General features: G+C 38.8%; 1 protein-coding gene across 1 annotated transcript; it reads right to left on the minus strand.

Moving 5' to 3' along the window:
• Positions 1–4,347: 4,347 nt before the first annotated feature.
• XRCC2 (X-ray repair cross complementing 2) lies at positions 4,348–15,036 on the minus strand. Its single transcript, XM_065883630.1, has 3 exons — positions 14,950–15,036; positions 13,356–13,437; positions 4,348–5,069 (listed from the first exon to the last, which is right to left on the minus strand). The coding sequence occupies exons 1-3, from the start codon at positions 15,034–15,036 to the stop codon at positions 4,348–4,350; spliced, it is 891 nt and encodes a 296-aa protein (XP_065739702.1).
• Positions 15,037–19,890: the final 4,854 nt, after the last annotated feature.

Here is a 19,890-nt window from a genome sequence, read left to right on the forward strand (position 1 = left end):
AAGTCTCCGTTCTATTTACAGTCATGCCTTCCTGTTCGCTCTGAAAACCGTTTGAGCCCTTGCTCTTGGCAGTCATTTGACTTTGTTGCTTCTCTTGTGTCTTCTATTTCAGTAATTTCTACTCAGTTTTTCTCCTGTGTCCTTTGTGTTTATTCTTTTTCTAACAATTTGTATGTTAGTATTTTCTAATTGTGAATATGATTTCTTATGTGACCTATTGATTATTTAGAAATTTAAACTTTTTTCTAAATTTGGAAACTTTCTAGTTATCCTTTTTGTTGTTGACTTCTGACAAGTGCATTATAATGAAGAAAAATGATCTCCATGATACTGACTCTCTGAAATTTGATGTCTTCTCATAGCACATGATCAGTTTTCATAAATTTTCCTTTTGTGTTCAAGATACGCATTCTCATTTTGTCTGCAGAGCTCTACATACGTTTATTAGATCAAGTTTGAGCTTGTGCTTAGATTCTCTCTCTTTAACTGATTTTTTAACTGCTTGGTCTCCCAGGTATATTAAAATGTCTACCATGATGTTGACTGTCAATTTCTCCTTGTAGTCTCTAAATTTTTGCTATTTTTTAAAAATTTATTTATTTGTTTATGGCTGTGTTGGGTCTTCGTTTCTGTGCGAGGGCTTTCTCTAGTTGTGGCAAGCGGGGCCACTCTTCATCGCGGTGCGCGGGCCTCTCACTATCGCGGCCTCTCTTGTTGCGGAGCACAGGCTCCAGATGCACAGGCTCAGTAGTTGTGGCCCACGGGCCTAGCTGCTCTGTGGCATGTAGGATCCTCCCAGACCAGGGCTCGAATCCGTGTCCCCTGTATTAGCAGGCAGACTCCCAACCACTGCGCCACCAGGGAAGCCTGCTTTATATTTTTGAAGTTATCTTACAAAGGACATATAAACTAAACCTTCTATCATTAACCAGTTAAGACAGAAAATATTACCACAGTTAAAGTCTCCTTATACAGCTCCAGGAGCTTCCTTTGATACTTTTCTGGTCTTTTTCATCTTTAGGCTCTCAACATTTCTGTATCTTGGTTTTAGATGTATTTCCTTAAAAAGCATATAGCAGACTGTTAAAACTCTAGCCTAATTACCCAAGATTTTTCACAGAAGAGTTCAACACATTTATAACTGGATTTATCTCTACCGCATTATTTAGTGCTCATTTGTCCTATCCACTTTTTCTGTGTTTGCTCATTTTTTGTTTTTCTCTTTTCCCTTTTGCCTCAACATATACTACTGGAGCATATATTAATTTGTTTCTTTTAGAAGCAGCTCTTCAAATTGTCAAGTTAATACTTAAGTCTAAACTTGGTCCATATCTTTACTCTCCTTCAGAATAATACAAGCTATTTCGATTGATATAATTTCGATTACCTACCTTCTATGTACTAGGCTTATAGGCAATGGGATGCCTAGAATTGCTACTTTATATCGTTTCTTCCTCCCATAAATTGGATGTGGTTTTACACCATCAATATTTCTTTAGATTTCTTCATGTGCTTACTATTTTCTCTACTCACTATTACTTCTTACATTTCAGGCTTTGGGATCATATTCTTCCTCCTTCAAGTCCATCTTTCAGAAGTCCCTTTGGTGAGGCAATTTTGGTGGTAAATTCTCAGTCTCTGTTCATCTGAAAATGTCTGTTTCATCCTCATTCTTAGATAATCCATACAGAAGAGCAGTCTGCATCAAAGTTTTCTGGAATGATATTAATCCAGCATTTGCGAGCTGAAAGCTGACAACTTTATACAGTGGAAGTGATAAGGTGAGCACTGTCTTGACTTTCTATAGCGTTTATCAGATGAGTATCGGAAATATCTTTCCTACGCATGTTTTAAATGGCCTCCCTGAGAAGTTCACCTGTAAGAAATGTATTTTATGGTCCCCCCCTTTTAAACAAGTAAATGGGATGACTACCCTAGGATCTGTAACCCTCACTCCTGTTATTCCTCTGGTCCCATCCAGCATCCCCATTATCCGCCACCTGTGGCTCAGGATGTGCCGCTTCTACCCCTTTAAGGTTGGTTCTTTTTACAAGTATTAATTTTTCTACAGTGTTCAAGAAATCCCATTGGTATAACTTTTAGTTTAAAAGACTTTTTTATTAGCCAGGATTAATTCCTTCTAACATGTTAGATAACAAATCTTTTTAAGATAACTAAGTCTTTGGTCTGACACATTAATACATAATTGATCATTTAAGTTAATATAAAAGTTCATTATTTTTTAATCATGTTCCTGAAGAATAAGTTATAAATCTGTGAATAAAAGCCCATTAAATTAGCACTTCATTTATACAGAGGAGAAATGGAAACTCCTATCATAGCCAAGGCCAGAATTCTGCTAAGAGTCGCTAAGTTTTTCATAAACACGTGTAACACACACCCAGAGCTTGACAGGGAAGGTAACAGAATTTTCACATCTCAACAGCTAAAAGGAGAAGTCCTCTTAATTACAGCAAGAGATTGTCACTCTTACTGATCACACACTCTTATGGGGGAAAAATAAGCATATTCCCTCAACATACAAATAGTTATAAATTACTTATGTGTAACATGTATTGCATGTAATAACATACAGAAAAATATAAGCTGAAAAAGGATGAACTATGGATAAAATATGTAAATATTTAAAAGTATATTAATGGCAAGAGAACATTTATTGATGGCACACAGGTAAGCGGGTATGAATGACAGTAATGTGATCCAATGTAATTTAACTTGACAGCCAATTAGAATGCCATCATTTTAAATTCCATAATGTGGCTAAAGAGCAAATACTGAGCCTAGAGGGGCTGTTAGTCTGACGCCTGCCGACAGTTTGGTTCCCCCTCAACCCACAACAAAAGTAGTTCCTAGACAAGGATTTGCTCATTAGGGAGACAATCCCAGGAGCCCCATGAGAGTGGGGAAGTGAGAGGGAAGGATGGGAGGCAATAAACGGTGAGTTAATGATAGATTATTGCTGTAAGTGACTGGGAATCAGTCCTACCAGGGCCACCCTGAGAAATGCGTCGTTGTCCTCACTGAGGGGTGAGGAAGCAGGTGCATTCATCTACCAAATCCTGACCCTCACTGCTTAAGGACTGCCAGGTTTGGGCCCCATGCAGCAGGCTCTGGCGTCCAGAGACACCTTCAGAAGTCTTTGGGTTTGGGGAACTGCAGGTAAGCTCCAGGAGCTCCAGGTATGGACAGCACATGCTACATCTGCTATGCCTGCATTATGAAGATGATCCTTTAAGCCCTTATAAAGAATCTTCGTTAGATAAGTGAACGTACAGTTAATTTTAACTAAATAGGTTACATATAAATGAACATACCTGTGAGAACACCACTGTCAATTCTTTCCACTTTTCCCACAGGATACCTCAAATATACATGTGACATAAGGCAATCTGATATATAGGTTGAGTGAGTGCCAGGGTCAATCTGAATATCAAATATTGATATAATTTAATCTTTTCTTAGATTAAAATACATAAATCAAAGTTCTAAAATTTTCTTCCTCTTCCACAATACACTACCTTGTGTGCCCCTGGAGGTGCATGCTCCCCTTTCTGGTCATTACTGGGCCAAAGTATATACAGCCTTGTCCAGCTCTCAGCTGGAAACATTTCAATTCATTTCAGAGTATGTCTGAAGTATTCTAAATGGGTAAGAAAACACAAGTAACATACAGTTACTATATAGTTTTAGCATTTATCTATCACTTAACAAGAAAGTTGAAAATTTCAATATTCACAGAACTCCTTGAATGGGTATCTTATTTCCCTGTGTTTTAGAAATTATACAGAAACTCAAGCATAATGCAGCTCCATCTTTGAATTCAGTAAAACAGATCAAAGTGCTCTGACTTTCCATCGTCTTTGGTGTGAAAGGCAGATTGGGTAGGCTCCTTGTTTTCATCCTCTTTACAGAAATAACAGCTCTACAGAAACATTTTCCAAATTTACAGCTTCTTAAAGGAGTTACATATGAAAAATCAGAAATGCATTTCAACTTTCCTAAACAAGTATTTAACTGAATTCCAGAAATGTGACACAAAGTTAGAATACTCCACTTTATTTGGACTGAAATGTATCTTATTTACTTAGTCTTAAAACAACTTAATATAGCTTAATTGTTATTATCACTTTGAATAATCTTCAACAACCTAAGGAAGAAGAGTCTAAGGTTCTACTGTACTAGTTTAAGAAATCCATTCTATATAGAAACACGGTTATGTTAAATTCCCTTAGAGTTTAAGAACTTTAGAATCAAACCCTTTTGGCCTATTAAAGACGTTTTAAAATTTGCATAATATCCTACAAAAAGACTATCTTATGATACATATCAACAAAACTCAACACCACTCTCTCCAATAATAAAAAAATGTTTTTTTAAGTTGTTACTTTTTAAATGACGTGAAACTAAAGAAAACTGGTTGCTCGTTTTGGAATCCTCTTGTTTGGAGAAAAATATTCTATGCTTCACCACTTGTTGCCACGCCTTACACAGATAGGGTCTATAGTCTACATCCGCATCACTCTGGCGATTAAAGGCACAAGAAGGCCCTTCTGCTGAGCTTGAGGTTTTCTGCATTATACTTTGTGTTGTTGCAAAAAGAGCCAATCGATACTCATTTACCAGCTTCTCTAAGAGTTGGGAACATTTCTTCAGCGTGGACTCCTGTAAGTGAACACTTTCTCCTCCATTGACACGGTCTATCCAATAAAAAGCTGACAGGCTGTCCAAAATCAAAAGGCAGAGGGAGGGGTGACTACAGAACATAGTTTCTAGTGAGTACAGTGTGAGAAGTAACTGGGTGCTACTACTGCAGTACACCAAGAACAACCTCCCAAGGCAGTATTTGATTATTTCTTCAGAACTTTCGGATAGTCTGTGCTCAAGAATCGTAACAAGCCGAAGTATATCAAAGTGGTAATCTGTGTCAATAAACAAGACTTCTACTTCCAGTCCGCCTTCCGATTTTGGAAGTATACATCGTGCTGTTAAATGATAAAGCATTTCTGTTTTTCCTGTTCCTTCTGGGCCATGAAATTCAAGAATATCACCTGTGTAAAATTTAAAAATGTCAGTCAAAATGCAGCAGCATTTGATAGCCTACAACGACAGCCTACAAAAGGAAAAGTGTGCAAAAATGCTTAAAAAGACATTTACTGAAATTTTTTCCTTTTGAAAGAAGATCTAAATCCATTTGCCAAAACGGATTTGTATAAGCAAATACAAATAAATAAGGAAATAAAAAGTAAATCACTAAATTTCACCTCCGAGAAAGGTGTTGGCTATTAATTAGCACAAAGAAAATTTGAAAAACAAAATGACATGGTTGAAACGGGCCTAAGGGAATCTCCTGGTGAGGGGTCCACATACACTCACACTTAAATTGGTGACATTATAGCACTAAGAATGAAGTGCCACAGATCTAGGGTCTTTTAAAAGCTACTGACTACTGGTACACACCATTTCTGGTAGTTAATTATCCCATATCCAGGTTCTCATTTTTCCTTAAGTATAAAACCCCAGTTTGGGGGGAAAGCAATGTGCCCAGCTTAAAAACGATTCTTCTCAGTTTTCCTTGCAACGAGAGGCCAGCAGGCAGCACAGCTGTAGCCAATGAGACACAGGTGGATGTCTGTTGGGGTTTCCAAGTTGTGCTGTCCTCACACAGGCGCCACTTCTGTCTGCTCTGCCGCTCCCTCCTCTGAGATGACAGCGAAGATGACAGGTATACACTGAGGAGGGCAGACCCTAAGGAGGGTGGGGCAGGAAGACAGGACGCACCCAGGACGTGGATGACAATACGGAACCTCGCACACCAGCCTGCCTCCATACCTGTGCGAGAAAAATAAGCCACTTGGCTGGACTTCTGCTACGTGCAAGTGAAACAGTCCCTAACTAGGGCTTCTCAAAATTGCTGGCATTATGGGTGGAACAGTTCTTGATGGTACAGTTTCACACATACAAGGCAGTAAGGACCCACAGCTTTCAGGCCCTAAGCGCCAACTGCACCCCTCAGGTGAAAACACCCCTGCACATTTCCAAACTGCCTTCAGTTACCCTTTGCTATATGAGTATCGCTTGATACTGTCTTGCTGAAATGACATCTGCACTGTGAATTATTTTCCTAGCATTATAAATCAAAGTCAACTACTCTAAACTTTGAAGACCCCAAATCTCTTTCTATATAGTTTCCAATAACTCTCTTTCATTGACGACAGCACAGATAAAATAAAACACCTGGGGAAACTGTCCAGCCTCCAGCGCTTTTCAAAATCCACTCTAAACAGTGGCCTTCCAATTCTTGTTTGCTTGACATTTAATTAGTTTTTTAAAGATTTATTTATTTATTTATTTTAGGTTGCATGGGGTGTTAGTTGTGGCATGCGGGCTCTTCGTTGTGGCGCACAGGCTCCAGGGCATGCGGGCTTAGCTGTCCTGCGGCATGTGGGATCTTAGTTCCCTGACCAGGGATCAAACCCGCGTCCCCTGCATTGGAAGGCGGATTCTTTACCACTGGACCACCAGGGAGGTCCCTGTTTGCCACTTAATTTATGGCTGAACTACATAATTGGAAACACTATGTTAAAAATGCAGATTATTAGGCCCTAAACAAACTACAAGTCCATCTGAGAATCCAGTTACTTTATTTCCTGTTATTCCTAACAAACCATTGTATGTTGGAACATTCACAAATAATGTGTAAGAAACCTAGCAATCTGTCACCATACCATATTTAAGGTAGTATAAAACTTCAGCCAATTTCCACTATAATCTTATATACAATTTGCAATTCAAAATTTTAATTAAAGACTCCCCCAAACCCCTGCCCCCAAGATGCCAGCCTCAAGGAGTAAAACTATTTTCATATTAACAATTGCTCATGGATGCTCTTATTAAAAGTTAACACAGTGACTAAAACTATATTCAATCCAGATGTTCCGGTTACTCTCTCCTACTATATAACTGATGAGCTAAGTGGAAATCCTCCCTGCCCCCAAATAAAAATCTTTTACCGCCCTCTATTATAGAAAGAGAATAAGCTATACTCACTAGATGAAGAAACATTAACACCGAACCAATATTAATGATAGTGAAGGAAAGCTGAAAACACAGCTTAGCAAGATTAACCTGAAAGTGGTTTGGAGGACACAGAGGACCACGCAGAAACACGACGCGGAGACCGACAAGCAGGCCACACGCAAGCACCTTCTCTCCTTTCCCCAGGAAAGGCAGCCTAAGAGGCTGAGAAGCAGTAACCAACCTTTTTATAGCGCTTTCCAAATGAAGAGGGACGGCTGCGTATCTCGCTGGATCCTAGTAACAACACTCTGAGGTGGGAAGAGCAAGCTGTGTTCTCTTCTGTCATCACACTTAACGTGCTACATCATTTTTGATGATTTGCTTGACTGATTCTATTTCTCGTTCACTACTTTAAGGTGGGGACTTGAATACACTATCCCCAGCACAAAGTATGGTATCTTTTGAATGCATTTCATCAGGTTACTTTCTTCTTAAGAATGTCTTAGAAGAAATCTAAATAATGAAAACGTAAGTTCTCTTTTGGTGAAGAAAGTCAATTTTGGAACATGGCATTTTGAAAGGGAGCAGCTGTGGTAGGGAGTTACAGGTGGGGATGTGGGCTTTGGTTAGCAGAGTCGCCAGGTGTGAAGGCCAGCTGCCCCTGGGCCCGAGTGTGCTGACACTACATTTCTATCAAGTCTTCAGCCTCCTTCACTTAGAAGGTAAGGGTTAAACCTAAGGTAGTGATTTAAAAGTTCTCAGAGATAGGCTTGGAAGTGCTGTGTAAAAAAAAACACATAAGCAGAGCAGAGATTTTTTTTTTTTTCTTTTTTTGCGGTACGCGGGCCTCTCACTGTTGTGGCCTCTCCTGTTGCGGAGCACAGGCTCCGGACACGCAGGCTCAGCGGCCATGGCCCATGGGCCCAGCCGCTCCGCGGCATGTGGGATCTTCCCGGACCGGGGCACGAACCCGTGTCCCCTGCATCAGCAGGCGGACTCTCAACCACTGCGCCACCAGGGAAGCCCAGCAGAGATTTTTAATTCACATAATCATGTAAATATCCTAACAAGAATTTAGCTTTCAAAAAAAAAATTTAGCTTTCAAAATGGTAAGTTAAGATGTATCTCTAGGTGTCACAAATAAATATATCCTACAGCCACTATGATTTAAGATTCACAACAGTAATAAGAGGCTGAATATAGCGATCTAGGAATAAGTTACACAGAAATAGAGAACAGAAAACTCTTTGGGGGGTGGGAGTGAACCTAAAACTAAGATAGGGGGCCAAAACTCAATTCTTTGGATAGATCCACAGTTAGAGAAGTCAGCATAAACACAGATAAAACAGAAATTTAATAGAAATAGTTCTAAATAATACTAAATGCAGCAGAAAAGTTCTAAAAATAAAAAAATGGCAGGAGAGGGTAGGAAACAGATCACTAAACTGGTCCTGGATAGTAACCTTATAGCAGTAAATGTGTAGCCTGCAAAAGCACATTTAATGTAAACATTTTATGAACCAAACTTTAAAAACTGAGATACTCAGAAGATAGGCTGAGGGACTTCCCTGGCGGTCCAGTGGTTAAGAATCCACCTTCCAATGAAGGGGACACGGGTTCGATCCCTGGTTGGGGAACTAAGACCCCACATGCCACGGGGCAACTAAGCCCACGTCCTCTAGAGCCTGTGTGCTGTAACTACTGAGCCCGTGTGCCACTAGAGAGAAGCCTGCACGCCAAAACAAAGAGCCTGCACACTGCAATGAAAGCTCCCACGTCCTGAAACTAAGACCCAACGCAGCCAAAAACGAATAAATATTTTTTTAAAGTCTATTATTAAAAAAAAAGAAGTCAATAAGCTGAAAGGCAGCACAGGGAGCAGTCACTGCCTCTAGAGTAAGAGCAAGGAGAGAAATCAGAGTGGGGGAAGGTAGGGACACATCAGGGACTAGAAAAGAACACAATGGTTTAGGCTCATTTAAAAAGTAAAAAATTCAGTAGCAGTTCCATGTGGCTGGAGAGTCAAATGAAGATAAATTAAGCTAAGAGAAATGTAACATATTCTGAAGTAAAAGAGGAGGGACTCCACAGAGAGCTAGAAATACTTGATATTGGTCAGATGGTAACTGTGAGATATCTCTGGGTATTTTCTGGATTCTCAGAACAGGGGAAAAAATGAAAAGTTTGCCAAGTATTTTCTTGGAGAGAGGGGTGGTGCTCGTGAACACTTTTCATCATAACACAAAAGAGAAAGGCTTTCCTACATGGTTTAACAAGGCTTTCTAAATCCATGTGTTAACGAAGGACTAGCTGGTGTGGTGTAAATATGGACTCCTTAGAGCCTTGGTTCAGCACAAGTTAAACTGAGGCAAAGTTTAAGGCTGGCTAAGAGATTATTAGGTAGATAGAAACCCTCCTATCCTTTTACAGATTAATAGCAAAGTGGGGGAAAAGGTCATTTATGACAACTGGGTAAGTAAAATCTGCAAACTTGGAAATTACACATGAATACTATCATTAACTTCTTGAACTAGATTCCCTGCAAATATGTTTAGTGATGAACTGAAATCAATTTCTCTGATTTTTATAAACATTTACTATCTAATCATAAGATCAAAAATAATATTCAGGGACCTCCCTGGTGGCGCAGTGGTTAAGAATCTGCCTGCCAATGCAGGGGACACGGGTTTGATCCCTGGCCCCAGAAGACCCCACGTGCCGCAGAGCAACTAAGCCTGTGAGCTACAACTACTGAGCCTGTGCTCTAGAGCCCTCGAGCCACAACTACTGAGCCCTTGCGCTGCAACTACTGAAGCCCACGCACTTAGAGCCTGTGCTCCGCAACAAGAGAAGCCACCGCAATAAGAAGCCCGTGCACTGCAACGAAGAGTAGATCCCACTCGCCGCAACTAGAGAAAGCCCGCTCAACAGCAATGAAGACCCAATGCAGCCAAAAAAGTAATAATAATAATAATATTCAAACATTATGTTCTGTAGAGGAGACACGGTCCTTTTAACTGCATCTGAATCACTATCTCGTAAGTTTCTGTGAGCTGTTAAAAAAATCTCACCCTAGTCCAGGCAAACTACTGCATATTACAACTGGTAGTTAAAGGAAACGATCCGCCCAAAAAATCACCTCTACAGTTTGACATTAGACAAATTAAACTAAATCAGAAAATCTGGATGGTTTGGCCTTGACAGTTACTCTCACAAATAGAATGCGTAAGGGGTTTGGGTAACAGATTGTCAGAGTAAGTTTACGAATTTAAAGAGCCTTCAAAATAAGTAAAAGAAAGAAAAGCCAAAAAAATACACCATCTAGGTACCAACCCACTAATTGTATAACAAACACGCTGAATTTGCAGAGTACAACCATTATAGTACTGAAGAGGTAATGAGTCTGTATATGGTACTGAATTAAGTACTATCCAAAAAAAGTATTAAAAATATGCTTTACAACAGCATTAGAGACCCCTGTAACAGCTAAATCGCTTACAGCTTCAACTTGAGCTTCCCTATAACAGTTTCTGATAAACTGCTGTTGTTGATAAATAACTCTTATAATCCCAGTCTTATGTATGCTGTTGCTCCAATGAATATTCATCTAACCAGTTCTTTTTTTCCATCTAACCAGTTTCATAGCTCTAAGAGCTATCATAGTTTTAAGTAAACTTTTTTGTTAGTGACTGAACATAATGGTGTTTTTAAAGTTTCTATAAATGTAATATTCAAATGTATAAGCTGTGCTTCAAACCTATTTTTTTTTTGTTTTCATTTTATTTATTTTTGGCTGCACTGGGTCTTCATTGCGGTGCGCAGGCTTCTCATTGCGGTGGCTTCTCTTTGTTGGGGAGCACAGGCTCTAGGCGCACAGGCTTCAGTAGCTGTGGCACGTGGGCTCAGTAGTTGTGGCTCTTGGGCTCTAGAGCACAGGCTCAGTAGTTGTGGCACACGGGCTTAGTTGCTCCATGGCATGTGGGATCTTCCCGGACCAGGGTTTGAACCCGTGTCCCCTGCATTGGCAGGAGGATTCTTAACCACTGCGCCACCAAGGAAGTCCTCGAACCTATGTTTTAATGTCAGTTTTGTAAGGTTCAACTTAATAATATCCTTTCTGATAGAATAAAAACAGTTCAATCTTTTGTCTAACATGTTTGATCAAAATTTGTCATTTATTATTGATAGTTTAGAATTTTTTTTTAACTAACAGATATGCTCTATAGGAAATACTAAAAGGAGTCCTTCAGTCTGCATGAAAGGACAGCAGTAGACAGTAACAAATCCAAATGAGTTAATAAAGAACATAGGACTACATAGGTAAATATAAAAGACAGTATAAGTGTTTTATATTTTTAATTATTTTTTCATCTGATTTAAGATTAAATAATTATTAAATTATTTTTATATTTTTAATTATTTTTTAATTATTTTTTCATCTGATTTAAGAAACAACTGCATTAAGTAATTTTAATGATTTTAACTAAGCAAAATTTTAAGTGTGTTTAAGGGCATACCGTATATAAATATGTAATTTAAAACAGCACAAAGGAAGGGGACAGGAATGGAGCTATACGGTAGCAAAGTTTTTTATAAGATATTGAAATTAAGATGGTATTTAATCCAAACCAGATTGTTATAAATTAAGATGGTAATTGTAATCCTCAGGGCAATCACGAGGTAAATAACTCAAAGAAAAAAAAAAGTAAAAATAATGACAAGGAATTAAAATGCTACACTAGAAAATATCTATTTAACACAAAAGAAGACAGTAAAGGATGAATAGAGAAACGAAAGATGTAAGACACATATAAAACAGATAGCAAAATGGCAGTCATAAACCCTATCTTAACTAATAATAGTAATAAATGGATTAAACTGTCCAGACAAAAGGGAGATTGACAAAATGGAACAAAAAAACATGATCCAACTATAGGTTGTTTACAATGGGCACACTTTACATCTCATGTTACAAGGCTGATAGTAACCAAACAGTAACCAAAAGAGAGCTGAAGTGGCTAGCCTATTATCAGACAAAGTATACTTTAAGACAAAAATTGTTATTAGAGTCAAAGAAGGACATTTTGTTTTTTTATTGTGGTAAAAGATGCTTAATACCATTAGCCATCAGCGAAATGTAAATCAAAACCACAATGAGGTATCACTTCATACTCACTAGGAAGGCTACAATCAAAAAGACAGACAGCAACATGTTTGCAGGAAGTGGGGAAATTGGAACCATTATACACTTCACTGATAGTGGCAAGTAAAATGTGGCAATTCCCAAGCAGCTACTTTGGGAAACAGTCTGGCAATTTTGCCAAAGGTTAAACACAGAGTTACCATACAACCTAGCAGTCCCTCTCAGAGGTATTATCCAAGGAAACTGAAAACATTTCTCCACAGAAAAACTCGTACACAAAATGATCATAGCAGCATTAGTCATAACAACCAAAAAGTAGAAACAACCCAAATGTACACACCAACTGATGAATGGGTACAACAGAATATTATTATTCAATAAAAAGGAATGAACTACTGATGCATGCTACAATATAATAAATCTTGAAAATATTAAGCAAAGTGGAAAAAGTAAGTGACAAAACACCACATACTGTATGATTCCAATTACATGAAATGTCCAGAAAAGGCAAATCTATAGAGGCAGAAAGTAGATTAGTGGTTGCCTAGAGCTAAGGGATGTGAAAGGAAATGGGTAGTGACTAGTAATAGGCAACGGTTTCTTTTTGGGGTGAAGAAAATGTTCTAGAATTGATTGTGCCGACAGATGCCTAAGTGTGCAAATTGTACACTTAACTGGGTGAACTGTATCTCTTTAAGGCTGTTATATTAAAAAAGAAGAAAACCACCTAAGCACACTACCTTCTTTCTAGTTCTCCCTAGTGTAGAGGGGCCAGTGAAACAAGTGGGTATTATTCTCCCTATCGCAAAAATATTAACAGAGCTACCAAGTACCGAAGGACTTTCCCGTGATTCTCAAACTTGTAAAGAATAAAAATAAATAACAAAACTCCCATTAAATACTGTGCTGGGATAAAAGAGGTTTTCATACTGAAGACTTAACTGCAAATAAAGCAAACCCCATCTCATCTGACACAGATAATGAAGGCTTAAAAGTATCTCATAAAAAAAAAAAGTGTCTCATCATCATCTTTCTCAGTTTTTAATCTCACAGTGTAACCTATATAGGCTGTTGCTAGAAGTGTGTGTATGTATATGAACATACGTGGGGGAAAAACTTGTTTCATAAAACTTAATTTACGACACTATATTTTGGCTTGAGATTGTGTTTTTACCATGCACAGGTGAGTCTTCATCAGCAAACAGATGTGGTTCTATTTCTTTCAAGGAACTTCTACCTTCCAGTCGGGCAAGGAGCTTGCAAAAGGGAAAAAAAAGAGAAGGAAAACTCATTGTTTAAAAATATAAAATCCTAGAAATCGACATTTATTCAATTTTCCAAAAGTCTGTAAGAGACTTTTCATCATTTTGAGGATCTGAAGGAAATTATGAAATAGAAAATACAGTTTAGGAGAAAAGTTGTGTTCATTTATTCAGAAAATTATTTTTTGTTAATGTTACCATATACAATTGGTATAAAATGAGTCCCTGCCCTCAAAGAAGCTGATAGGGTCTTTGGGACACAGCACCAAACTGCTAATTGCAAAGTATTTACCTTCCTTACTCATTATAATTATCTTTCTCACTCTGCTCACCACACTTGTTATCAGGTATCAGCTTTTAATCTGTCTGCCCATTATATCGCCAGCTCCTTATCTAGGGGAGGGGAGCGGGGAGGAGACAGAGAGAAAGGTGGAGAAGAACTTCCCTGAGAAGCTCCCAGTGAATTTGTGAATTCGTGAACAGGGCACAAGCAGGCATACCTGGCAGACGGGACATCAGCCAAGGTGCCAAGGTTATAGTAGCACAGTGTGTGGGTAAACTATAAGCAGATTTGAATTGCTAGAGCTTGTGGCACGAAACTGGCAGGAGATAATGAAGTCCTAAAAGAACAGAAGTCAGATCACAAAGGGTCTTGGATGTCACCTTTAGGAGTTTGCTCTTTGGCTTGTAGATAAGAGCAAGGGGGTTTAAGAAGCAATCTAGAACAGTTAAGAGTAGACAGCTAGGTCTTTGGGCCTGAGGTTTCTCATCAGTAAAGTGAGCAAAACGAACAGTATTTCCCTCACAAGACTGTTGAGGATTCAGTGTGTTCCGAGAGTGCCTGGCACAGAGTAAGCGTAAGCTATTATTATCTGCATTTCAAACAGATCATCTTGGTGGCTACCGAGGGGATGGATTTGAGAGCAAAGCCAGATGTGGAGAAAAGGCTCAAGTCCATCACACTGACCTGGAGAAGTGCCTGTACCAAGACAGAAGGAGCTAGAACTACAGGAAGCAAAATTCCAAGACAGACTGAAATGTCAATGTGGGAAATATAATCAAAGTTGATTCTCAAGGTTCTAAGGAAACAGTACGGATTTGACAACCCTTCTAAACAACAAAAACGCATATCACAAACGAAGAAAAGCAGTCATCCTTTGTGGGTTTTTTTTTTTCTCTTTTAAACAGAAGCAAAAGTTTTTGAAAGAGTTCCTGCAGTGATGAAAAGGTGAAATGGTGAGATGAAAATGAAATATATTAATTTGGCAAATATTTACTGAATGTCTACTATGTACAGAGCACTATGGCAGGTAAAATGGAGACTACAGAAATGAAGATAATTAAGCTACCCTCAAAGAACCTGCAGTTAGGTCCTCTAGGAGATGAGATTTTATCACAGGACAAGCTAAAGACTGCTAACTACACTCAAGTTAGAACAGAGCTTCTGAGGGCAAACCTGTGGTCAATTATTTTCATAAATATTAAGACATTATTTGTCTTTCTCACTATGCTGACACTTGCACTGATGGTGCAGCAGCAAAGGTGGGTAACACTGCTGGCACCCAGCACAATCAAGGCAGTGGCACCAACCATATTAGTGCACACGGTACTCTTCACCACTCACAGAAGAACAAAGCAAGCGAAACTATTTTTGCATAAGAATGTTTTTGATGTGGCAGTAAATAAGTATTGACTCCATATTAAATCGTAACCTTTGAGTACTGTTGAAAATATTCCCTGTGATGACGTGGGAAACATATTAGTAGGAAAGAATTTAACCTTGACCAAAGAGAGGTCTGGCCTTTGCCCTTGGCTCCTGGGAGATAATCTCTAAGCCTCTTGGAAAATCCTGCTGATAAAAGTGTCTTTGTTTACCTGGGGGCCCTGAGCCACACCAGATAGTCTCACAACTATCCTCACCTAAAGGTGAGGGCTTTGGGTCAGCTCAACCTCTGCACAGTGGCTGGACAAAGAGGCCAGCTGGTTGGGGGGCTGACCGTGTCTACAGGACAAAGCCGCATAAACACTCTGGACACCAAAGTTCAGGGGAGCTTCCCTGGTTGGCATACTGTCCCCCACTGTTGCTGGGGACAGTTAGCACTGTCCATACTCCACTAGGACAGGACAATTGGAAGCTCCATATTTGGAATTCTGGATTTTGTCCCATTATGTCTCTTCCCTGGGCTGATTTTAATCTGTATCCTTCTGCTGTAGTAAACTATAACCATGACTAAGTTTTCAGTGTATTCTGTAAGTCCTTCCAGCAAATCACTAAACCTGAAGGTGGTCTTGGGGACCCCCAAACATGCAATTAATGTCAGAATGAGTGAGGTCACGAGAACCTGGAACTCTGCAGTTGGTGTCTGAAGTGAAGGCAATCTTGGGGACTTCCCCCAAGTTCACACACAGACAAGGAAAGCACTTTTGCTCCGAACTGAAATACAATGGTTTTTCTCTAAGAAAAACACTTGTGTGATTACCTGAGCTGCATACTTTTTCATAAAACACCCTTTTATTTGAAAGAATGACTGATAGACAAATTAGGATTACACAGACTTTGTTATTTGGCAGACATTTTACTGAAAACAAAGAAAGTCAGCTGGTCACTTTAAGGAAACTGACAGTATTTGTTGCCAATGATAAAATTTGAATTTTGGAAAACCTTTATCCACTACCGTGAGCTTGACAGCATCCCAATACTTAAAGCATTGGTGAAATCACTAAGTATTTTAAATTTCTCCATTTCACTGACAGATATAACCCACATAAACAACAACCCTTTGGTTATGGACGTTAACCGGAACTGGTGTGGTGACCATTTTGTACGACATACGAATACTGAACCATTTATTATGCTGTAACTCAGTCCTCAGGCCAAAAAGTATGAGAACCACTGGGTTAGAAGGTTGAGGGTCCAAAAGAAGAAGACAGAGAAACTTTCGTGGACAAGATGGAACACATGAAATGACTATAAAATGTTTTTAAAAGCATGTATACAAATGACCAACATCCTCATCAGAATGATTAAAGTGAGAAGTTACTCCAACCGTTCACCCTTACTGTCACCGCTCAAGGTATTTTAGAATCCTCCTCTGGAGAATTCCTGGTAAGACAGAATTCAGAAAAGGATCAGAATTCTATTGACAGGACTCTTCGATAAAAATGGTATTACTCCTCTTATCAAACTGGCTGACTGTGCCGATTTGCATCTGACTTTCCACTATTACTAAAAAGTCAAATTCATTTTCAAAGGATGAAAACTACCTACCAATGAGAAATTTCAAAACAGTGTTTTACAATGCCGAAGGCAGAGTATGCCGAATACAGAGGAAGTGAAAGTACCTCCCAGAACTTGGAAATAGATTAACTCTGACAAAAATAGATAATATTAACAATTTATAGAAGTCACTTGATGGGATGAGATATCTTACAAACCTAAGCAGAAAATACCCTAAAAATTTGGCATTAACCTGACCATTATGTAAACTAAAATGAACGATGTTGTCCAGATTTGAGGAATAAGCTGAAAGGAGCAAGGTAGAATCAATCTAGAGTTTCAGAAGGGCAAAGAGTAAATTAAGCCAAGGTAAAGGGAACCAAAGTAAGTTCTGTTTGACGTGATAGTTTAATCCTTTTAGGGAAGATTAACACGTCAGGCAAACAAAGCAGGGTGATGGTAGCTATTAAGATAATTCAACTATTTCTCTTGATTCTCTAAGCAACCTTTCTGAGCCCAAATTTCCTAACTGGGAAAGAATACACAGTGGACACAACAATTTTACTCTATTTGGCAGTTCACTAATATTGTAAATTAATAGATTTGGCATTTGGTTTGTAAATCAGTATCTGCCAGGTTTTATTATCATAACAATAGCTAACTAATAATAGCTACTATTTGTACTTGCTGTGGTACATAATTTATATACATTATCTCTTTTAATTATCACATTAACTCTATTTGTTATCATTCTATTTTTCAGATGAGAAAACTAGTAGACGCCAGAGTTGGGATTTAAGTGAGATCTCTGGCTCCCCAAGCCTGGAATTCTTCCCCTGTGCTACAGAGCCTCAGAATCAGTATCACTGAGTCTGAAAAAATCTGAGTACAGGGATGACAGTTTTTGGACCTACTCAGCTGAAGATCAAATCAATCTGAGGTCCTGTCTAGGCAATTATCTGGTCTCTCTCAACCATCTCTCTCAGCACTCCCTCTAACACCACAAGGAGCCCCAAATGTTTTCAACAGCAACATCAATACTGGAGCTAGTAGATGGTCTGCAAAAGGGGTAATACTCAATTATACAGATATTATTTGGTAAAAATTTCAAGCAAGTCAAGTGTATTCCAGGAACTGAGTAAGGTGCATAGATACAACACCTTACTTACATAGATACAACAGACACAGTTCCTATCCTCAAAGAATTTAATGAGGGAGAGTCAAAGGTTTAAAAAGTATGATAAAGTATGGTAGGTGCTATAATATCAATAGAAATAACATGGGGCTCTGTGAAGGCATAAAAAAGGGACAGTCGATTGTAATCTGTGTGAGAGGCAACTTTAACTCTGAAAGAGAGATTTAGCATGTAGTTCTTTCAGGCACGTACAAAATATTCATTGATAGAGCAATGTCCTTTCCCTATTCTCTCAATTAAATGCTCTAAGGCCTAGACTATTGAATGAATGAAAATTCTACACATTCCTCAGGGCCAGCTCCTTCCATGAAGCTATTCCCATACTTAGGAACACATTACCTACCAGCTCCCTCATCTGGATCTAAGAGCTTGAAAGGAACTGGCTCACCACCAATTCCAAAATGCTTTACATTTGGCAGAAACTTAGTAGCTACCGATTAAGTTGAAGGTAAACAGGTCACAGGTAGGTAGAATTGGGGGAGGATGGAGAGTAAAAAGAACCTCAAACTACATAGATTTTCACATGTTTGGACAATCTATGCAAACTTCTACTAAAGTCCTTGAGTATTCTTACAGCTATCATCAAAGTTCTTAACACTCATTAACGAAAGTCTGTTTTATAGACAATCATATAGCTTCAATGCCTGTTAAGTAGAACACGTATCATACAGATGTTTTAAAACATCATTTGGTTATGGAAAAGCTTACACTAGAGCAGGAAGGAGAGCTTAAAGATCAAATTAACCAGAAATGAATGACATTAAGGCAAACATGTGTATGTAATCGTCATTTGGATAAAGGCTCATTTCCCCTGACCTTTTGTGATTAAATCTGTTTACAGATGGACCCCAGCAGCAAGGTTTCAAACCAGTTAAGTATAAAAGTCTACCTAAAGAAGCAAACACTCTAAACCAAATATTCCCACCCCCACCCTATAACAGGCCTGGATTTCCACTACAAACTGAATACAATTCTTAGTAGTTTTTTTACATATATACAGAGGAAATTCACTCCAGGCAAATCTGTGTTAAGTATAACATACAGAAAGTAAGAGAGGAGTCGGAATGTGTAGGATGGCAAGGGAAAGCAGCAGCTATGTTAACATGTATGTCATCAATGCAAAATCGGGCCCTTACCATGGTAGTCCCTTAAATTCACGGACTAATTCTTTTTCACTCGTGAAATTAGGCTCCTCCGCCACTTAGAAAATTCAATCGCCCTTCAGGGCAGAGTACTACGCCTGGCTCTTGTAAAGCTTTTGTCTAAACTATATGGAAAAGACAACTGTTGCTCGAATACTAAATCATAAAAATTCCACTGTTTCTAAGTATAGGCCCCAAAGAGCTGCTGCCTTTATAACTAATATTTTTTAAAAAGCAATCACCCTATAAGAAGGAAAAATAGATATATAAAAAGTCAAGCAAAAATTACTATATGTACCTAAGAAGCATTCACTTCTAGCAGAATTTATAAGGACTAAATTTTAAATTTATGACATCCTACCAGTTAGTAATTTCATTAAATGTATAGTTAAGATTTCACTAGGAAGTTATATCAGACTATGCTTCAAAATGTCATTTAGACAGAATAATCAACTATATGCAAGATCCCAGAAAGAGATAATAAAGCACAGAATCAAAACTGCAGAAGCTTAACATTGGAAGGACACTTACCCCTGCCCCACCTCCCTTGTATGTGAGGACCTCTACTGGAGAATACCTCTGGTGTATGCTCCCATCCTCCTGTTCTCTCTTCCCCAGGGAAGAAGAGGTTTTTCTGATGGGTTAATTTGAGAGCAGGAACTAGACACACATTGATTGGCCCCATCCTGGGTCCTGACAGCTCGCCTGCAGAAGTGCATATTCTCTGCTGTTTCTAGCGTAGGAGGAGGGGTGCTTAGAAATGAGCATTTGGCAACATGAAGTTCGATGGTAACCCTGACAAGAGCACTTTTGGTGGAATATGGAGACAGAAGCCAGATTACAGTGGGCTGAAGAGTGAACGAGAGAAAAGTAGGCTCAGGCCAGAGCACAAG

Source organism: Phocoena phocoena, chromosome 9 (assembly GCF_963924675.1).
Source record: "Phocoena phocoena chromosome 9, mPhoPho1.1, whole genome shotgun sequence".
Lineage (NCBI taxonomy): Eukaryota > Metazoa > Chordata > Mammalia > Artiodactyla > Phocoenidae > Phocoena > Phocoena phocoena.